This window comes from Myxine glutinosa, chromosome 1, assembly GCF_964187855.1.
Source record: "Myxine glutinosa chromosome 1, kmMyxGlut1.1, whole genome shotgun sequence".
NCBI classification, from domain to species: Eukaryota; Metazoa; Chordata; class Myxini; order Myxiniformes; family Myxinidae; genus Myxine; species Myxine glutinosa.
The window spans coordinates 26,371,759-26,394,477 of NC_136261.1; the positions used below are offsets into that span (position 1 = coordinate 26,371,759).

General features: G+C 43.5%; 1 protein-coding gene across 7 annotated transcripts in view; it reads left to right on the top strand.

The window, feature by feature from the left end:
* SBNO2 (strawberry notch homolog 2) overlaps window positions 1–22,719 on the top strand; it is a 170,943-nt gene that overhangs the window by 135,186 nt on the left and 13,038 nt on the right. For all 7 annotated transcript variants that reach the window (XM_068108571.2, XM_068108611.2, XM_068108581.2 and 4 more), the window contains 11 exons: window positions 420–525; window positions 1,320–1,473; window positions 1,633–1,848; window positions 5,223–5,320; window positions 5,576–5,655; window positions 5,861–6,025; window positions 10,194–10,318; window positions 10,427–10,558; window positions 13,633–13,768; window positions 18,382–18,494; window positions 18,685–18,756. In XM_068108571.2, the coding sequence (XP_067964672.2) occupies window positions 420–525; window positions 1,320–1,473; window positions 1,633–1,848; window positions 5,223–5,320; window positions 5,576–5,655; window positions 5,861–6,025; window positions 10,194–10,318; window positions 10,427–10,558; window positions 13,633–13,768; window positions 18,382–18,494; window positions 18,685–18,756 (1,397 nt within the window). The remainder of the gene's footprint in view (window positions 1–419; window positions 526–1,319; window positions 1,474–1,632; window positions 1,849–5,222; window positions 5,321–5,575; window positions 5,656–5,860; window positions 6,026–10,193; window positions 10,319–10,426; window positions 10,559–13,632; window positions 13,769–18,381; window positions 18,495–18,684; window positions 18,757–22,719) is intronic.

Here is a 22,719-nt window from a genome sequence, read left to right on the forward strand (position 1 = left end):
TTAACCTTAAAAAACCTTAAACCTAACCTTCCATATCTTAGCCTTGTCTAATAGAAACATTGTGAGTTGCTTCGTCCTCATTCAGCCAGATGTCAGGTGCCGGAGTGAATCGGTGATTAACCCATGGACCATTCTACTGATGTTGTAAAGTTCTTTGGTTGAGAAATATCTTTGTATTTTAAAACTTTCCCACCATCCATAACCCACATTGACACGTAGACATTGATGATCATTTACTTTCCAGGCCCACCACACCAAATTGCCAACCTGTCTGGCTGTGCCAGAAATAAAATACATGAGTAATAAAAGATGCTCGCACAGCTCAATCGCTACTTTGTACCATTCCCAAGTCATTACTGAGTTGGCTTGTTCAGAATAGATAGCTGTTACATTAATGGTTTGCGTTTTTGCTACTTCAGGTGCTTCTGAGCCCAAGAACATGGCTTATATGACTCGCCTTGGACTATGGGGACCAGGCATGGCCTTCGGTAACTTTGATGCTTTTCTGCAGTCAATCGAGAGGCGGTGAGACCTTTGTTTCTTAGAGTCTCTGCGATTGCTTTGGATCATTTGATGAAAGTCTTCTTATGTACAGAGGTTCATGTTTTCCAAGAAATCTCCTTGGGGGTGCCCTACTTTCCAATAAATCTCCTGGGGGTGCCCTACTTTCCAATAAATCTCCTGGGTGTGCCCTACTTTCCAATAAATCTCCTGGGTGTGCCCTACTTTCCAAGAAATCTCCTTGGGGGTGCCCTACTTCCCAATAAATCTCCTGGGTGTGCCCTACTTTCCAATAAATCTCCTGGGTGTGCCCTACTTTCCAATAAATCTCCTGGGTGTGCCCTACTTTCCAATAAATCTCCTGGGGGTGCCCTACTTTCCAATAAATCTCCTCTGGGTGCCCTTGTTTCCAATAAATCTCCTCGGGGTGCCCTTGTTTCCAATAAATCTCCTCGGGGTGCCCTTGTTTCCAATAAATCTCCTCGGGTGCCCTTGTTTCCAATAAATCTCCTTGGGGGGTGGGTGCCCTGGTTTCCAATAAATCTCCCTGTGGGTGCTGTATTTGGCAGAATTCTACGCACTTCACAAAAAAGAGCGGTGCTTTTATGAGTTGCATTGTACAGAAAACCCTTTCTTGCATAATGCATCAATGTACAATTCTAATCTAACATTCCCGAGATTGTCTGCTGGTTATTTTGTGATTCTTGATTTTGTTTTTTAAAATAATTTCAAGAAGTGCTGTGCAACATTACAACTGACTGATTATTCAAATCAAGAATTTAATAGTTGTGTGTGAATGGCATTGTTTCACCCAACAGGGGTGTACCTGGAATGGAGCTCGTCGCCGTGGAAATGAAGCAGGCTGGAGCTTACCTTGCACGTCAGCTGAGTTTTCGTGGTGCATCCTTTAATGTAGAAGAGGCCATCCTGAAACCCGCTGCCCGTCGGGCCTACAATGAAGCCGCTCGCCTGGTAATAACCTCATCTATCATGGCCCATTCTAAAATGTAAACAAGATAAACCAAACTCAATCTTGCTTTTAGACATGTAGTCTTTATTTGTTTCTAAAATCGATTTATTCTTTAATTTACCCTTCTCGTTCCCCTGCCAACCTCACCTCTTCCCCCATAGTGGAGAGATGTGGCGGCAATGTTTGAACACGCTGCAACAGCTGTGGGTGATGCTGTTGCTCCTAACACTGGCGGCTGGAAGACGAAAAGATTCTCGCGCAAGGCGTTGTGGGGGCAGTTTTGGTCCGCGCATCAGCGCTTCTTCCGTTATCTTTGTGTGGCAGCCAAAATTGATCGGGTGGTACATCTGGCACAGCAGGCCCTAATGGAAGGCAAGGTGAGTCGTGCTCACTTAGCTTATACTCACTCACCTTAATTTTTCAATTTCCATCATCATGGTTAATTCAAAATGTAGTCAATTTCTAAATCTATAAGATTATAACCATATGTATAGACGACAGACACCTCATGGCGTTGTTGCTATTATAGTAAGATTATGTAATCCAAAAGGATACTGCAGAGGTAGCGCATTATCCTTGAGCTCTCTCCTTATCTCCACACTTTTTGAAAAAAATTGAGGGATATTGTGATCGGCTCTGTCTGTCCGTGACACCATCTCCTTCGAAACAGTTGTGCAGAAATTCACCAAACTTGGTAGTTATGATCACTTGGCAAGAAGGTGCTACAACAGTATCATGGGGTGGGGTCAAAAGGCCAAATTCCAAAAATGTAATTACGAGCACATTTTAAAGCAGGGGTTCCCAACCTTTTTTGTGTTATGGCCCCCTTGGCTCCCAGAGCACACCCCCAGCACCCCCCTCCCTTTCATGAGGGTCGAGCGGCGGAGCGCGTGTAAGCAGGCTAGGGGGGTCTGGAGGCATGCCCCCCAGAAATTTTTTGATTTCTAGGTGCTCTGTGGTGCATTCTGAGATGTATTTTTTTCCTTTAATTGGCTATTTTGTTTGTATGAGAATTGGTAAATTATTACAGAGAAAATGAGGAATTCCAAGTAGCCAACATGAACATTTAGTTCCATAGTTTTTTCTGTTCCTCACTGGCTCCCAACTACATCGTTTTTGGAAGAAGCAAACAAAGCAACGTCACTCGAATGATGCATGTTTGATATGAGATTTTAATATTATCAGTAGCAACACTATGGACAGCATAAAATAGAACTGTCACACAAGAAAACAGTATGAAAAGGTTCCAAGTCAAGAATATGTGAAAACTAAAAACCTCTGTTGTGTCTGTATTTAACGCAGTGTGTTATAATCTCACAAAAAGAAACTCGATTCGACAACAACTCAGGTAATCAAAACTAGGGACGCAGTGCATGCGCCGTAAAAGTGAATTAAAAACTCAGTGGGATGGCTGAAATTGCATTTTAGTTACCAATTGGGGTATCCGTGGTCGAGTCACAGTCAGGGCACAGCGGAGGTCATCTTCCACGTGGAGCCGATTGCACTGTTTCTATTTGATATTCAACAGCGTGGAAAACCCCGCTTCGCAGAGATAGGTAGACGAGAATGGCAGAAGCACCCAGATAGCTATCTGGCTGATATTAGGGAAGCGACCCATTCCCACCCAAAACTCCGTCAAGCTCTTCTCTTCAAACAAAAAAACCAAAACAATATTTAATTTTTAGTATGGTTCAAATTACCCCATGCCCCCCCCCCCGATAAATATACCATGGCCCCCCAGGGGGGAGGGGCCATGGCCCCCAGGTTGGGAACCATGGTTTTAAAGCTTTAAAAAAATGAGACTTTGTAACAACATTGGGGGAAGCATGAAATATGTAACGGTTTGTTTGATTTGACCTGCGGTTCATGGTCCAAGGGGTCACAAGGGTCAAAACGAAAAAAAAGTTTGAACTGAAAATTTGATATTGGGTCATCCCTGGTGGAACTTTTTGCCATCCTTCAACTTTACTTTAATTAGGAAGCGTGGGGATCTGCGATGGCATGCCATCGACTTCGCTCTAGTTTGGGTTTGATTCTCAGCCCCATATAAACCATCTGGGGCTTCACAGGCACTGTGTTGCATCACAAAGGTATGCTGTACCTCGGATGAAAGTCAAGCTGTAGCTCTATATAACATACGGTACTTCGGAAGTACAACAGATAAACGTATGTTTTCATTAGTTTGTGGACTTTAAAGATCCCGTGGTATATTTTGATGATGAGTAGGTGAAATATCGCCAGGGTCCTGAACAAATTCTAAATTTCTGCCTAAGCTATTGGAAGCACATTGTCTGGCCTTCTCAGATATCCTTCACACCATGTTACACCATTTGCTTTATCAGAATATCGTTGCTGTGTGGGCAGCAGCTCCTACACTATACACAAATTAACATGTCCTGTTGAGTTTGTATATCATGTGGGAAGCTGAGCTATCCATTAAAACATCCCATTCCATTCATCAGTAAGAAAGGGCTGCCAGGATGGCCTTGTGGTACGCACACTCGCGTCTAAGCTGTCTAGCCTGGGTTTGAATCCCGACGCAGCTATACAACTGTCATCCCAGTGTTTCGGAGGCGAGGGGACTTCATCAATGTGTGCCGTCCCTCGGATGGACGATGGACCACTTTTATTTAAATACCGACTTTTTTCCTGGAAGTTCTAACAGAGTCAATGTGTTTTATACCTCTCCTACCCCCCACCCCCCTTCACCTCCCTGCCCCACCTTCCCATGTCTCCTCCCCCCAAGCCCTCTCCCTCCCACAGATCTTCCGTTGTCCCTGTTCTCTGCTGTTGTACTTGTGTGCTTCTCTCTCTCTCCCATCTTGTCTCCCACTCCCTCTATTGTATGTTTTGTGTGTCCGTTTTTTTTTTTGTGATTGATCTTAGCTCTTACACGAGCTCGCCCAGGCTAGACATCTTGTATACAAAATTTTTTTTTTTAAATGGGCGTCCCATCTATTTGCATTTGTTGGTAGACGTTAATCATCCTGCGGTGTCCTTCGTGAAGACTAGGCGAGCTATCACCGGCACCATGGCCTAGTTACAAATTTGTGCCCTAACTAGCAGGGGATATTTAATCAGAGGCACAGCCGCATCATCAGCCAAAAATACTCGCACACAGCCTTGTGCTGCATACGAACTAATTAATCAGTAAGATTGTGCGTAGAAAGAAGAACTACCTTTAGAGGCCATTTTTCCCCGCAGAGCAGGGGTTGGCCTTTTTTCGGGCACCGTGGTCCCCTTCTTGAAGCAATGTTTTACGGCCGGATGCCCTTCCTGCCGTCAACCCTGTTAGTCGCCTCTTGTGGCACACAGGGAATTACCAGTGAACTGGTACTCAATTTGGCGTCCTCGGAAGGATGACAGGCTGAGTTAACCCCCCTGGCGTTAATTCAGCGATCGACCGGGATTCGAACCCAGGATCCTAGGATCCCAAGCTGGCACCCTAACCGCTAAGCCAACACCAGGCCTAATCGGTAAGATTGTGTGTGCTAGATTTTTTTTTTTTAAACATGTTTTTTACAAATTCCAACATACGAGTTTCAAAAGGTCTCTATTATCAGGTGCATTGACTGACAGAGTAGAGCAGATATGACATTTTATTGTCCATTTCTCCTTTGCTCTTCACAACAAAATGTATAACTCTTGTACCGCACGTGTGCGCTTTTGTCTACGTCTCGAATTATTTTCACTACGGAGCCTGATTGCACATACTTTGTGAATAGTTTGTCACTTTGTTCCATTTGCACAGTGTGTCGTTGTGGGGCTGCAAGCAACGGGCGAGGCTCGTACGCGTGAAGAATTGCTCTTCAATCACGGACAGCTCGGAACGTTTGTATCGTCAGCACGGTAATGAGTCAACTAACGGCAGCAAGTTCTGCCGTGTCGCCGGAATTTATGACTGATGTTGTGCTATGTGATTTCCTGCACTTAAGGAACTTAATGGATCCCCATTATTTTAAAATAATAGATATTTAAAAAAAGAAGAAGATTTTTCACCTTCCACATTGATTGTATATATCAGATTCAATGTGACATCAGAAAAAAAAAATTAAATGGAAGTATAACGAGTAATTTGTGTGTTCCCATCATTTTTCTTGACAGCGGGGTGTTGAAGTCCCTTATTGAGAAGCATTTCCCTGTTGGCAATAACTGGGAGCAGCCAGGCCTGAGGAAGCGCAAGAGTAAGTGCGTGAAATTTTGAAGGGATAGGTTTGGGATGGAGTGGTCTATTTCATGAGATGAACATGACATTTTGAAACGGTAGAAATCCTTTTCACTTTATTTCCTCATTTCTGGCTCCAGCTTGACTAACTAAGAAATTGGAAAGTGAGTCGAGGCTCCTGGCTTCCTTGTGCAACCCGTTTAAGGATGCGCGCTGTGTTGCAGAGCATCCTCCATGGAGACTTAAAGCGGGGAGGTTTGGAGATGGCATTGCGCTTGAGAGCGAGGAGAGTGGATCTCCATCCTCCACTTGTCTCGGCTTGGATGACGATGATGATGACAATGATGTCATTGTTATTGGTTCCACTCCTGGTCCAATTATTGCTGATGGTAATATGTCCACATTTCTGACATGGTTAAGGGGCAGAACACTAAAGTGGAGGGTAGTCCCGATTTAAGGAAAACAGACTCAGGAGCTCGTGAAGAGTGAGTGTGAGAAATGGGAAGGGATGAGCATAATATAGTCGAGCAGAAGGGTGGTTGATATGGTTACGATGTCTTAGATTGTGTGCTCTTACGTTCATTAACCAGGTGTTGGATTAACGGTTAAGGTGGCTGGCTTGAGATCTTAGTGTCCTGAGTTCAAGTCCCTGCTTTGCTGTTGAATTAACACCAGGTGGGATGACTTAGCCTGTCATCCTTCCAAGATTGGAAAAATCAGTACCAGCTGACTGGTAATGGGGGGGCATTGCATCAGCGGCACACAGCCACGCCCCCAGAAAATGATGCAGCCAAGGAGCCACAGGCTACATATGAACCGCTATTACCACCACCACCATCTTCATAAAATCAGGGTAACGAGAGAGAGAGAGAGAGAGAGAGAGAGAGAGAGAGAGAGAGATCGATCGATCGAGTGTGATCGGTCTATGGGAACCGATTGGCGCTATTACCGTGACCGCGCTGCCATGACAATTCCTGGCAGCAGGGAAGTGGAGAAGATTTGGCTTCTGTCTTGCGTTGGTAGGGGGGTAATCACTGAAGATGCATCTCCCAATACTTGTAAGTTGGAGGTTGTGGAGGGAGTTGGAAAAAAGGACAAATATTGAACTATGCAGAGACAAAAGATCATATTATGCTTATTTGTAAGATACAAGTTATTATTGAGGGATGGTGTGAAAAGCCAGGCCTGCATTGATTTGTAATGAATGTCAGGTGTTCCGTTATTGGTGAAAGTTTTGGAGTGGGAAAGGGACACGAGTTTGAAATTCCTTTTCGAGTTCAGGAACATGCGTGTGTCATATATATACTTTGGATCTTTTATAGAGTTTAGGAGAAAAATGTGTGGAACGCAGCAGCATCTGACAATGGAAACTGGTTTTTCAAATTGAGGTCCACAATCGACCAACAATGATTGTGAAACCATAAAGTTTGTTGTATTCTTGGTGAGATACTGATAGAACAGAAAGGGATGAGGAAGACGATCCTTGTTATCTTGTGAAGAGGAATGCGAAAGGTGTTGCACATTGAGATATTAAAGTCTAAATCTCAAATTTATTGACGTCATCCTGTTCTATGAAGTCCTCAGATGTTGGGTTTGAGCTTCAGTTCTCAAGTCTTAAGCATGGAGTTCTAGAATTCCAAATGCGACCCAAACAAAATACAGAATCCAGGCAATCTCCGATTGGATATCGCTGCTTAAATATGTGGATAATTTCCTGTTCCTGGTTGAAAAAAATTATCAACCGGTTGGACAACCTTACTATAATTCACCAAATGTCCGTCCGTCCGTCTTCCCAGGTACCGCAAAAACGGCTGAACCGATCGCAATTATATTTTGGGTGGGTAATCCTGGGACCTCCTGGAGTAAAATAGGCTATACTGTTTATCCATTTTTCCAATTTTCCAGTTTTTCCAAACACGATGGAATAATATTTACCGATATGAACAGTGATGTGGCTTTTGTTGAAATTCTACGTACCAGGAGAGAGTACATCAACTCCAGACGAACTCTTCCTATATAAACATGCGGCTCCGAAGAAACACGGCAGCATGTGCAAAGCGACTAAGAAACAGGCGTAGCAGCCGCTTCCATGTTACAGATTCGGCGCGCAATCTTCACACATAAACGTGCGACTGAGAAAGACGTGTAGCGGCCGCTTCCGTTGTGCAGATTCGTCGCGCACTCTTCCGCATCTCAACGGTTCTGTTGTCATTGTCGTCGTTCATCACAAAATACAACTGAATGCAAGTTTAGAATGCAAGTACATGAAAAAACCCGAAATACAGTTCACCTGAAGAGATATGTTTTTAACACGCACGAAAGCAATATGACGTCATTGACCGCCATGAAAATCCGCGAAGTATTTTACGGTATTAAAACTGAGTTGCTCTTTACATACTTAGGACCAAATAAAAAAACACCAGTTGATCGTCAGGATTTTAAAAAAATAAAATAAGGAGTATGAGGGTCTTTTAATTCAATATTTTTTCAAAATGGGCGCCATGTACTGTTTAGATTTTGATGATTTGCGTGTGATATGATTTAACGGATGTTTATATGAATCGTGTAAGGCCAAGTAAAAAAAAAAAAATGTTTCTCGTCCCCGCCCGCTTCCTTTTTGGTCCCCGCCTACTTTTATTTACTATTTAATACTATTTTTTTTAAATATATACTTGTTTAAAAAAAAATCGTTTTGCGAAGAAACTCGGTCTAAAACTTGCCGTTTCCGGGCGTTTGCTGATCGTATCTTGTGCATTGATGATCTGAACTATTATGGATCCCGCCCTCTAACGGAACTTCCTGGTTAATACATGCTAGGCTTAACGCAGACACTTTGTGCTAAAGACGGTCAATTTGATCCATTGATTGATTCTATTCATATGCCATTTCAGTTAAAACATATAGTTATTTGCTAATTTGGAAATGAAATTGCAGGCCTTTCGGTAACAATCAACACTGGCATGTTTCACATTACATTGGACAAACTATAGAGTCTTTAAGTCAGCCACAGTGGTCATTCAATTCATGGCAGCCATCTTGGAAAAAAATAGCAAAAAAAAAGAAAATAGTAAATAGTAAGGGCCTCCCTCCTCCTTTTTTCAAAAAAGTCCGGACGAGAAACTTTTTTATTTTTTTACTTGGCCTAAAATAAAAAAGCCTTCAATTTCCGATAATTTGCCTTTTCATTTGGGGCTCCCAATTGAAGCCCCACCCGTAGGGCAGGTACCGTTGCTATTGAAAATAATGTACGAACCTGGCAAAACATCAGCGTGATGATCGTAGAGACGATTTTTGTTGAAACATTTCAAAAACCATCAATATCTAGAGATTTCATGGAAGACCTTATCCCGCGTGGTCTTGAGAAAAAAGGACATGGGTGGGTTCTTTTAAACTCTTGCTTAAAAATAAACCCTTGCATTTCTTGCTTATTCCGTTTCCGAAAACTATCTACGTTTCCAAACCGCCATTTTGTCTGGATCTTGATATTCCCCAACACTGAGAGAGCGAGCGGCAAATTTGATTGGTCGAGATGACGTAAAATGGCGTAACATTTCGTTCAAATACTGCTAACGGAAGGTTTCTGAAAGTGCCAAAAAGCCATTTATGGTTTACAATGTTCAAGTATATAAGTTGATTCAAATAAAACGAAGATTTTAAAGGCCGTATAAAAACCAGATTTGGAAGTTTTATTGCCGTTGATGCGCCTTCTTTTACACCACCTTATCTAACGTTCCATCAGTTCTTCGTTCCTGTTGTTTGTGCCCTTTATGATTTCCCGTTTGTAATGTTTTTCAACTTTGACTGTCAGGTAGGCAAACTGAAACAATTAATCTTACTTTTCTCTGCACATGTTCGGTCGGGACGAGTCTCCAGGACGAGTCTCCATACTATTTACCAAATTCAGAGCCAAAGTACTGCTCACCTGCAGGTTTATGTTCATTTTGTGTTCATATTAGAACATTAAATTGAAATTAAGTTGTTAATCGATCACAGACTGACGTCTGTAGACAGACAGACAAAGTGAGCCGATTGCTTAGCCCCACTTTTTGCTTCGCTCTCCCAGGGTAGTAATTTATTTAGACGTGGACTTCAATGCCTCCAAGTACAAACCCCTTTGTAATTGAGACAGCATGCTGGAAGTCGGTCATGCGCGCCGCCATCTTGGTTTGGGGGAAATTGCGCGAAAGTTGGCGCAAACCGATCATCGCCGCTCTGGATTCTTCAGCTTGTTGGCTGTGCAGCCGACAATACAGCAGCTTTTCGGCATTTTGCGGTTTCAAACTGACAAACACGCGAATGGCGCCCAATGTTTTCCTCAATTCCAAGATCGCCATGCGTAGCTGTGACGTCACGCCAACTTCCAGCATGTTCACTCGTGCATGACAGTGGATGTTAAAGGGAATTAATCACAAAATCACTATGAATGTTATGGATATTTGAAGCGTCACCTCTCCCTCAGTCTTGTTTCTCTTTTCAATGCAGTAATTCAACAACTTTTTTTTTTTGGCCGCCCTTCCTGGATGACATGGAGCCTTAACCCATTTGTATGGTATGCAGTGTCACGTGAGCGACTGGAGAGCATGCGGGCGGAACTCCTGCAGCGGGTTGACGAGCTAGACCTGCCGCTAAACACGCTGGATGAGCTTGTTGATCAGCTAGGTGGGCCTCAAAACGTCGCTGAGGTAGGTCAAGTCATTCTGGACCTTTGCTGGACGTCGAAAGCCGCTGACTATTTGATGGGTGCTTCCCAATGACGGGTTGATGACTTTTAGCATTCTTTCTGATGGTAGATGACTGGGCGGCGAGGTCGTGTCGTACGACGACCCGACGGTTCAGTGCACTACGAGTCTCGTGCAGAACCAGGTGTCTCTGTCGAGACGGTGAATCTGACACAGAAGGAGTACTTCATGAGTGGACAAAAGGTGTGTTTTGCCAACTAGCAATTTTATTATTTCACCATGATTTGAAAAATCCAATTAATTATTTTTGGATTATCCCTTTATTTACTTGCAGTGTTCGTTGAAAATGAGTTTGATTGCTTTTCATCAGTTTTCCTTACTTTTTATTACTTCATTATAATGAATCATCTGTGCGGTGGAAATGGAATGCTCGATGCACTGTCAATTTAATTAACGAAGTAAAAAACAAATTAGCATTAGGATGAGAGTTTTTTTTTTTTGTTTTTTTTGTATACAAGATCGAGGCTCGTGTAAGAGCTAACATTAATCACAAAGAAAAACAAACAAAAAAAACGGACACATAAGACGACATAAAGGGAGCGGGAGACAAGATGGGGAGAGAGGGCGAAGCACACAAGTACAACATTTGAGAGCAGGGACATCGGGAGATCTGTGGGAGGGACAGGGCTTGGGGGGAGGAGGCTTGGGAAGGGGGGGGGGGAAGGGGGTTGGAGAGTTAAAAAAAAAACACATGGACACTGCTAGGACTTCCAGGAAAGAAGTCGGTTAAAGAAGTCGGAGATTCATCCAGGAAAGAAGTCGGTTAAAGAAGTCGGAGATTCATCCAGGAAAGAAGTCGGTTAAAGAAGTCGGAGATTCATCCTGGAAAGTAGTTGGAGTTGAATTATCATTTTGGAGTGCAGGAATAACTTGTATATCATACAATAAACAATCATGTTGGAAGTGGCGAGCTGACAGTACGCAGACTTCTCTGTGATGTGACCCAGTTATAAGAGAAGAGGAGCAAAGTAATTGCCTTATCCTCGCTCATCTGGATGCATCCGTCCGTAAAAATGCTCGTGGTTGAGTTCGGCAGAGTTTGGTTAATGGAGACACAGCGGCTGGGGTGGCACTGCCGGTGTGCTCGTAGATGCAGCGTTTTACCAAGTACACAGTTGTGGAAGATCATACTACAGCGCTAAAGGTCACATGAGTGTGATGAGCCTTCTCCGGAAAGGTTCAATCTCGCGTGAAAAGCTGAGATATCCAGGATTTGAAGGTGAGCTTCAACAGCAAGCTGCAATTCGGAAACTGGGATAGTGCACATTGAGGGCAACACCATTTTGTCAACCATTTTTTTTCACCCGTGACATGTGCCCATCTTCCGGCGACGAGCAGTTGCGAAGCGTCTACCATCAGAGAATGCCGTTGTGGTGCCACAGTGATTGTCAGCCTCTTCCTCTTTCTTCAGTTGCATGAGCCAGGCATCTCCGCAACTCATTACAACATATTGCCCGTCAACCATTCATTCTCGGTGTGGGCTGTCTGAAGCCCCAGTCATGTGATCATATACAGTCACGTGAAAAAGTAAGTACACCCCATGTAAAGTTTTGACTTTTTCAACATATTTCAACATACAGCTATTTGATCTTCATTTCAACAATATTGATAGATAAAGGTGATATAATATAACAAATATCATGAAACATTTACATTTTGTAGTCCATTGTATAATTTAAATAAACATAAATTCAAATTTCGCATGTGGAAAAAGTAAGTACACCCTTGGCTCTAATAGGTGGTATTGCCCCCTTTGGCAGAAACAACCTCAAGTAGGCGTTTCTTATAACTGTCTACCAGTCTCTGACATCGACTGGGAGAAATTTTTGCCCATTCCTCCATGCAGAATTCTTTCAGCTGTGCGATGTTTGAGGGGTTTCTTGCATGCACAGCTCGTTTCAAATCCCCACAACATCTCGATGGGATTTGGATCCGGGCTTTGACTTGGCCATTCCAGAACCCTCCATTTCTTTATTTTCAGCCATTCCTTGGTGGATTTACTGGTATGTTTAGGGTCATTGTCATGTTGCAAGGTCCACCTTCGGATGAGCTTCAACTTCCGACAGATGGCCTCACATTATCCTCAAGCACCCTCTGGTACAATGAAGAATTCATTGTGGATTATATGATGGTGAGCTGCCCAGGCCCTGATGCAGCAAAGCTACCCCAAACCATAATATTTCCACCACCATGCTTTACAGTTGGTATCAGGTTCTTGTGGTCAAATGCTGTCTTTGGTTCTCGCCAAACATGTCTTCTGGTACTGTGGCCAAATAGCTCGACCTTTGACTCATCTGTCCAGAGCACATTGTTCCAGAAACGCTGGTCTTTGCCTAGGTGTTCATTGGCAAACTTTAGTCTTGCCCTGATGTTCTTTCTGGATAGCAAAGGTTTCCTCCTGGCACACCTCCCATGTAGATCAAATTTGTACAGCCTTTTTCTAATGGTAGACTCGTGCACTTTGACATCAACAGTGGCAAGAGATACCTGTAGGTCCTGTGATGACATTCTGGGGTTCTTAGAGACTTATTTCAGCATCTAGCGGTCTGCTCTTCGGCTGAACTTGTTGGGGCGGCCTGGCCTGAACAAGTTGGCAGTTTTTTGGAATCTTCTCCACTTGTAGATGATCTTCCGGACAGTCGAATGATTGATTTCAAATTGTTTGGAGATCTTTTTAAATCCCTTCCCAGACTCGTAGGCATCTATAACCTTCTTTCTGAGGGCCTCAGAGAGCTCTTTTGATCTAGGCATGGTGATGCCGCACACTTCAACAACAAAGAGCAAACCAAACTAAATGTCTGAGGTTTAAATAAGACAGGTTCCTCCAAGATCCTCTCTAACGATGTTCTAATCATTTGCACCTGAGCTGGAGCACCTGATTCTAATTTTAGGTGATTGAAGTAGTGATAAATGTAGGGGTGTACTTACTTTTTCCACATGCGAAATTTGCATTGATGTTTATTTAAATTATACAATGGACTACAAAATGTCGATGTTTCATGATATTTGTTGTATTATATCACCTTTATCTATCAATATTGTTGAAATGAAGATCAAATAGCTGTATGTTGAAATATGATGAAAAAGTCAAAACTTTACATGGGGTGTACTTACTTTTTCACGTGACTGTAGTTTGCATCAAAATTGAATAAACGACCTGTGTTCTGTTGACTCAGATGCTTCTCATTCCCACACCTCATTCTTGGAATGTTTATACCATGTACCTCTTCATACTCATTATGGTTCCCCATTTCCAGTTGGTGGCAATCATTTCGGAGGCGGCCAGTTCTGGCATATCGCTGCAAGCTGATCGACGGGTTTCTAATCATCGCCGTCGGCTACACCTAACACTGGAACTCCCTTGGAGTGCTGACCGGGCAGTGCAACAGTTTGGTATGAGGCCTTAAGTTTGTTCGTGTATGAGGCCGAAACAAGCATTTAATGAAATTTGTTAATAAATATATCATGTATCTATCTATCTACCTGTTCAAATCACTAAGGCCGTGTTTGACTGCGACTCGGGTCTCTACGGTGGTGTTGCTGCCACGTCAAATTCGCCTTAAAATGTACATTTGAGGATCCTAAGATAACTAGAGGGCTGCGATCGGAGATCGCTGATGGTTCCTGGTATAACCAACTCGTAATATGAGCCAATTAGTACCACTTCAAGGTTCTGCCTCAACATGCGAGCAAGCGTATTTGTTTTTCAAAAGGGTTCATTGGACCATTGAAATTAAATAATGGGAAAATGAAATAATTAAATAATAGGGGAAAAAACAAAAATTTATGGTTTAATATATTTAAGTAATTAAAAATTAAAATAATTGAATATTTTAAAAATTTCAAATTTTTCAATTGAAAAAGCTTAATATTCTGAAAAATTTAAGATAAGTGCCGTATTTTTCGAAGTAGAAGTCGATACTTTTTTCCCGGGCCTCAATTTGTACTTAGAATCAACTTAATCTATGTTTTATCTATCTACTTATCTCTGTTTGAGGGTAGAGGAGTAGGATCCTCCTGATGAGTCCATCTTTGCTCTTTGCTTATTCAGGTCCCTCCTGATGAGTCCATCTTTGCTCTTTACTTATTCAGGTCCCTCCTGATGAGTCCATCTTTGCTCTTTACTTATTCAAGTTCCTTCTCATGAGTCCATCTTTGCTCTTTACTTATTCAGGTTCCTCCTGATGAGTCCATCTTTGCTCTTTACTTATTCAGGTTCCTTCTGATGAGTCCATCTTTGCTCTTTACTTATTCAGGTTCCTCCTGATGAGTCCATCTTTGCTCTTTACTTATTCAGGTTCCTTCTGATGAGTCCATCTTTGCTCTTTACTTATTCAGGTTCCTCCTGATGAGTCCATCTTTGCTCTTTGCTTATTCAGGTTCCTTCTGATGAGTCCATCTTTGCTCTTTACTTATTCAGGTTCCTCCTGATGAGTCCATCTTTGCTCTTTACTTATTCAGGTTCCTTCTGATGAGTCCATCTTTGCTCTTTACTTATTCAGGTTCCTTCTGATGAGTCTGAAGGAGCTGTGCTCCCACGTAATCGGAAGAATGGACGCGACAAAAAGCTGGAATTCGTCCGAGTTTCTTTATTGTCACAAAACAACTCGGGAACTCTGAAAAGCCCGTTTATCGGGCACCAATATATATACACACATTAACCCGGAGCATTTGCCCGGGAAAGGCGAGAGGGGGCGTGGCCGGGCGTCCTGGCCGCGGCCTGGCAAGTCGAGGGCGGGCCTGCCCGGGCGTCCCGGCCGAGGCCTGGCAAGTTGGGCGCGGGCCTGCCCGGGCGTCCTGGACGAGCCCGGCATGGTGATCGCTCCGCGTCCTTGGTAGGTGCAAGGCGATTGTGTAAACCCAGCGGTAGCCGCTACAAGTCCATCTTTTGCTCTTTCCTTATTCAGGTTCCTTCTGATGACTCCATCTTTGCTCTTTCCTTATTCGGGTTCCTCCTGATGAGTCCATCTTTGCTCTTTACTTATTCAGGTTCCTTCTGATGACTCCATCTTTGCTCTTTGCTTATTAGGGTTCCTTCTGATGAGTCCATCTTTGCTCTTTCCTTATTCGGGTTCCTTCTGATGACTCCATCTTTGCTCTTTACTTATTCAGGTTCCTTCTGATGAGTCCATCTTTGCTCTTTACTTATTCAGGTTCCTTCTGATGAGTTCATCTTTGCTCTTTACTTATTCAGGTTCCTTCTGATGAGTCCATCTTTGCTCTTTCCTTATTCAGGTTCCTTCTGATGACTCCATCTTTGCTCTTTCCTAATTCGGGTTCCTTCTGATGAGTCCATCTTTGCTCTTTCCTTATTCAGGTTTCTTCTGATGAGTCCATCTTTGCTCTTTACTTATTCGGGTTCCTCCTGATGAGTCCATCTTTGCTCTTTACTTATTCGGGTTCCTTCTGATGAGTCCATCTTTGCTCTTTACTTATTCAGGTTCCTTCTGATGAGTCCATCTTTGCTCTTTACTTATTCAGGTCCCTCCTGATGAGTCCATCTTTGCTCTTTACTTATTCAGGTCCCTCCTGATGAGTCCAACTTTGCTCTTTACTTATTCAGGTCCCTCCTGATGAGTCCATCTTTGCTCTTTGCTTATTCAGGTTCCTTCTGATGAGTCCATCTTTGCTCTTTCCTTATTCGGGTTCCTTCTGATGAGTCCATCTTTGCTCTTTACTTATTCAGGTCCCTCCTGATGAGTCCAACTTTGCTCTTTACTTATTCAGGTCCCTCCTGATGAGTCCATCTTTGCTCTTTGCTTATTCAGGTTCCTTCTGATGAGTCCATCTTTGCTCTTTACTTATTCGGGTCCCTTCTGATGAGTCCATCTTTGCTCTTTACTTATTCGGGTTCCTTCTGATGAGTCCATCTTTGCTCTTTACTTATTCAGGTTCCTTCTGATGAGTCCATCTTTGCTCTTTACTTATTCAGGTCCCTCCTGATGAGTCCATCTTTGCTCTTTACTTATTCGGGTTCCTTCTGATGAGTCCATCTTTGCTCTTTCCTTATTCGGGTTCCTTCTGATGAGTCCATCTTTGCTCTTTACTTATTCAGGTCCCTCCTGATGAGTCCAACTTTGCTCTTTACTTATTCAGGTCCCTCCTGATGAGTCCATCTTTGCTCTTTGCTTATTCAGGTTCCTTCTGATGAGTCCATCTTTGCTCTTTACTTATTCGGGTCCCTCCTGATGAGTCCATCTTTGCTCTTTACTTATTCGGGTCCCTTCTGATGAGTCCATCTTTGCTCTTTACTTATTCAGGTTCCTTCTGATGAGTCCATCTTTGCTCTTTACTTATTCGGGTTCCTTCTGATGACTCCATCTTTGCTCTTTACTTATTCAGGTCCCTCCTGATGAGTCCATCTTTGCTCTTTACTTATTCAGGTTCCTTCTGATGAGTCCATCTTTGCTCTTTACTTATTCGGGTTCCTTCTGATGAGTCCATCTTTGCTCTTTACTTATTCAGGTCCCTCCTGATGAGTCCATCTTTGCTCTTTCCTTATTCGGGTTCCTTCTGATGAGTCCATCTTTGCTCTTTACTTATTCAGGTCCCTCCTGATGAGTCCATCTTTGCTCTTTACTTATTCAGGTTCCTTCTGATGAGTCCATCTTTGCTCTTTACTTATTCTGGTTCCTCCTGATGAGTCCATCTTTGCTCTTTGCTTATTCAGGTCCCTCCTGATGAGTCCATCTTTGCTCTTTACTTTTTCAGGTTCCTCCTGATGAGTCCATCTTTGCTCTTTCCTTGTTCCGGTTCCTCCTGATGAGTCCATCTTTGCTCTTTACTTATTCAGGTTCCTCCTGATGAGTCCATCTTTGCTCTTTCCTTTTTCGGGTTCCTTCTGATGAGTCCATCTTTGCTCTTTACTTACTCAGGTCCCTCCTGATGAGTCCATCTTTGCTCTTTACTTATTCAGGTTCATCCTGATGAGTCCATCTTTGCTCGTTCCTTATTCGGGTTCCTTCTGATGAGTCCATCTTTGCTCTTTCCTTATTCGGGTTCCTTCTGATGAGTCCATCTTTGCTCGTTCCTTATTCGGGTTCCTTCTGATGAGTCCATCTTTGCTCTTTCCTTATTCGGGTTCCTTCTGATGAGTCCGTCTTTGCTCTTTCCTTTTTCGGGTTCCTTCTGATGAGTCCATCTTTGCTCTTTCCTTTTTCGGGTTCCTTCTGATGAGTCCATCTTTGCTCTTTCCTTATTCGGGTTCCTTCTGATGAGTCCAATGCAGTAATTGGTTTTCATTTTGTTTAAGATATTGAATTGCATAAATGAAAAAAAAAAGTGATATTTCCTGAAATAAATTGTATCCAAGTCCCCCGACTTACGAACACCCTGACTTTCAAACCAACCCCCATAAGGTATTTTTATTATAATTATTATTACTATTTATTTTAATTTTTTTTTTTTTGTCCGAGATACGAACGTTCAGACATCCTTACGAACTGATCGTGGGCGGAACAACTCGGGACTCGTTGGTTGGGTGGAACCTTGGCTTGGTTTATAACACAAGAGTCTGTCGGAAATTGAGTTCCAACTTATGGACACCGGACTTAAGAACGCTTGTTCGGAATGCAACGAGTTCTTAATTCGAGGATTCCCTGTAATTGATCATTTTAAACGCCCGACAGCAAGTTCCCACGACGTTGTTGATGCGTTCCTATTAAATGCGATGTTAAGCAAAACGACGTTAAGCAGACGAGATCTTTCCATGGACGTAGTGTTATACTGGAGGCAATTGCAAAACACCCATCATGACCCTTGCAAGGAAACTGCTTGGGCAGCACCAACGCTCTGTAAAGAGTGTGGACCATCAAAATCATATTGGTGCTCCTCAATTTGGTGACCTTATAAGACCCTATTGGTGACCTTATAAGACCCTATTTGCATTGTTGAATTTGAATTGGCATGTATTCAGTTGACGGATAATACATTGTAAAACGTATGTTGCCATCCATGTTGGATGCATCAAAATGCAGTGTTCTTGATCCTGCGTGCATTGTCCTCAGGCCGGACACACCGCTCCAACCAAGTGTGTGCGCCCGAATACATCTACCTCATCTCGGAGTTGGCAGGGGAGAGGCGCTTTGCATCCGCTGTGGCACGGCGACTGGAATGCCTCGTTAGTGCCACCTTGTTTCTTTATCCTTTGTCTTCATCCCGCAAATCAACCTAATATAGCTGTTTTGCCTCAAAGGATTGGGAGGTGTAGTGGAGGTCTTGGTGAGGGTCGTGACTGCTTGCAGTATGGATTATGGGAGAGTGATTTTAAATGGTGTGCCCCCCCCCCCCCCCCATTCCCCACACCGCAGGGTGCTTTGACTCACGGAGACAGACGTGCGAGTGAGTCACGTGACCTCAGCCAGTTTCATTATGACAACAAGGCACGTTTTTGCACATCATTGAAACGAGGATTTTTGTTGTGCTTTTCATCTCCCAATCATCACAATCATGTTTCCTCCATTATTCGTGCTATAAATGTTTCTTATCACTTGCAAAATCGACGATTTTCCACGTATATTGGTCGGTTCCGTTTGTGGTTCTGTCCGTTTGTCTGTCTGTCCGTCTGTTTGTCTGTTTGTCACCGGCCTACAGGTCAGAATTGCTAAACCGATCGTCACGAAACTTCACCACGTTGTATAAGTCGTCCCAATTGAGAAGCCTATTGATTTTGAGGTCAAAGGTCATCTGGAGGTCAAATTTCTTAAATCGCTATTTTAAATCCGATTGACTTGAAAATTGAATAGCATTTGTATATCGAGTCACTAAATTGGGAAACATACTATTTTTGAGGTCAAAACGTCAAAGGTCAACTTAAGGTCAAATTTTAAAAATCATCAATTTTCATCTAAAAAGCCGTCAATTCTCAACCGATTGACTTGAAAATTGAACAGCATTTGCACATTGAGTCACTAAATAGGGAAACGAACTATTTTTGAGGTCAAAAGGTCAAAGGTCAACTCAAGGTCAACCTTCCAAAATGATCATTTTTCATCTGAAAAACCGTCACTTTTCTTCCTGTTGACCCGAGCTTTGATCAATATTGTCAATTTTAATCTTGATGAAATGGACAATTTGCTGTATCAATGGAATTTTTTTTCTTGGGGAGTGGGGGGGGGGCGTATTTTGCAAGTATCGTGCTCTGCATGACGTCTTCTTGTTTTGTTCATTAGTAAAAAAATAAATATCTCATTCTAACTCCTCGTGCATCTATCATTATAATTACTAGGACGTGCCCGTACGTGGGTGCAAAAAAACATGCGTGCAAACAACAACAACAAAAAAAAACGTTGAAACCACGTGGCAGTAACGACCACAGAACCCCCCCCCTCTATTTACATGAAATGGTTTGGTCCATTCGCAAAGCCAAAGCGAACGGCTTGCGAGTACGGTAGAACCCCCCCCCCCCCCCCCCCTCTATTTACATGAAATGGTTTGGTCCATTCGCAAAGCCAAAGCGAACGGCTTGCGAGTACGGTGACAATCCCCCCCCTCTATTTACATGAAATGGTTTGGTCCATTCGCAAAGCCAAAGCGAACGGCTTGCGAGTACGGTGACAATCCCCCCCCTCTATTTACATGAAATGGTTTGGTCCATTCGCAAAGCCAAAGCGAACGGCTTGCGGAGTTTGGTAAATAAATCGCCATAGCTCGGTAACTACTTGTCCGATTAATATGAAACCTTGAAAAGGCACATCCTCGGGTCCCCAGCAATATACCTGGCAAGTTTCAAGTATATCGGACCCGTGGTTGTCGAGAAACAGCGGTCACAGACAAACGACACACACACATACACACACACATACACACACACATACACACAGAGATTACTGGAATTATAGATAGATAAACCTGCCGACGATTTCTATGAAACGTGCTCTAGTTATGATACGTGTGAAGGGGAAGCGAGAGGTGCTTTCTAAAACCATGGAGAAATGGTTCTGCACAGAGGTTGCTTCTTTGTATGTAGTTTCCGGCACATGTCACACATTCTCCCCAGAGTTTGCCGAGTTTCCTGATGACGCATCTTTTTGTATGAAGAAATATATATTTTCATGGACGAGCTAAACAACAAAGGGCGGCAGGTTCACAGATAGTGTAGCAAATGGAAACGATAATGAGACAAAAACATGGTGGAAGGTCACGGAGAAGAAGGGGGGTGAGGGTGGGAGTCAGCAGGGGTGAGTATGGGACAAAGAATGAGGTAACAATGGGCAACTCTCTTGAAAAACTAAAAGGTTGTGGGGCAGGTGACAACAGATTCAGGGTGCTGGTTTCACAGACAAGAGAATAGAGGGAGGATGGAGGTGAGCGTTCAGCAGAGAATTCTGGAAGGTAAACACTTGTGAGACTTGTATGAATACGCACAACCTGAGCGGACTGGAGAAGACGATATGGTGGGATGAGTGAGGCCAGAAGTGAGCCGATACAAAAATGAGCGTCTACAATCAACTTACCTGTTGTGTCCGAGAAGCTGACCCAACACTGTGTCCAATGCCGAAATATTCCATAAACTAGAACGGAACTCGGTAGAGCGCAGACCTCCGCCAGGCTCAACAATTTGTTTTGTATCCCACTGATAGGCTGGATCTAATCTAAATGGCTTGTTCTTGTCACCGAACCAACTCATCCCCCAAGTTTTGTCCGAATACATTCATAACTTTTTGTACACGCAATGTGAGGTGTAGGAATCGTGCACGCAAAGTGAGGTGTAGGAATCGTGCACACAAAGTGAGGTGCAGGAATCGTGCACACAAAGTGAGGTGTAGGAATCGTGCACGCAAACTGAGGTGTAGGAATCGTGCACGCAAACTGAGGTGTAGGAATCGTGCACGCAAAGTGAGGTGTAGGAATCGTGCACACAAAGTGAGGTGTAGGAATCGTGCATGCAAAGTGAGGTGTAGGAATCGTGCACGCAAAGTGAGGTGCAGGAATCGTGCACACAAAGTGAGGTGTAGGAATCGTGAACGCAAAGTGAGGTGCAGGAATCGTGCACACAACGTGAGGTGTAGGAATCGTGCACACAAAGTGAGGTGCAGGAATCGGGCACACAAAGTGAGGTGTAGGAATCGTGCACACAAAGTGAAGTGTAGGAATCGTGCACACAAAGTGAGGTGCAGGAATCGGGCACACAAAGTGAGGTGTAGGAATCGTGCACACAACGTGAGGTGTAGGAATCGTGCACACAAAGTGAGGTGCAGGAATCGGGCACACAAAGTGAGGTGTAGGAATCGTGCACACAAAGTGAAGTGTAGGAATCGTGCACGCAAACTGAGGTGTAGGAATCATGCACGCAAAGTGAGGTGTAGGAATCGTGCACACAAAGTGAGGTGTAGGAATCGTGCACACAAAGTGAGGTGTAGGAATCGTGCACACAAAGTGAGGTGTAGGAATCGTGCACACAAAGTGAGGTGTAGGAATCGCACACACAAAGTGAGGTGGAGGAATCGTGCACGCAAAGTGAGGTGTATGAATCGTACACACAAAGTGAGGTGCAGGAATCATGCAAGCAAAGTGAGGTGTAGGAATCGTGCACTCAAAGTGAGGTGTAGGAATCGTGCACACAAAGTGAGGTGTAGGAATCGTGCACACAAAGTGAGGTGCAGGAATCGTGCACACAAAGTGAGGTGTAGGAATCATGCATACAAAGTGAGGTGTAGGAATCGTGCACGCAAAGTGAGGTGTAGGAATCATGCACGCAAAGTGAGGCGTCGGGATCGTCAAGATTGAAGGTCATTCCAAACAGGAAACTCACTATTTTTAATGATGTTACAAAGGACACAGACAACAGACACGGATAACTAATTTAAAATGTTTTATGAGGTGGTGTAAAAGACGCTGCATCAACGGCGGTTAACTTCCGGGGGAATTTTTTTTTTCTACAACTTTCCAAATCTTTATTTTATTTCAATTGAATTATATACTGTACTTGAAGAACATGAATGGCCTTTTTGGCACTTTCAATACCCCTTCTGTTTAGCACCGTGGTTCCCAACCTGGGGGCCATGGCCCCATGGGGGGCCATGGTATATTTCCCGGGGGGGGGGGGGGTTGGGGGGCATGGGGTAATTTCAACCATACTAAAAATTAAATATTGTTTTGGTTCTTTTTGTTTGAAGAGAAGTGCTTGACGGAGTTTTGTGTGGGAATGGGTCGCTTCCCTAATATCAGCCAGATAGCTATCTGGTGCTTCTGCCATTGTCGTCTACCTATCTCTGCGAAGCGGGGTTTCCCACGCTGTTGAATATCAAATAGAAACAGCGCAATCGGCTCCACGTGGAAGATGACCTCCGCTGTGCCCTGACTGTGACTCGACCACGGATACCCCAATTGGTAGCTAAAATGCA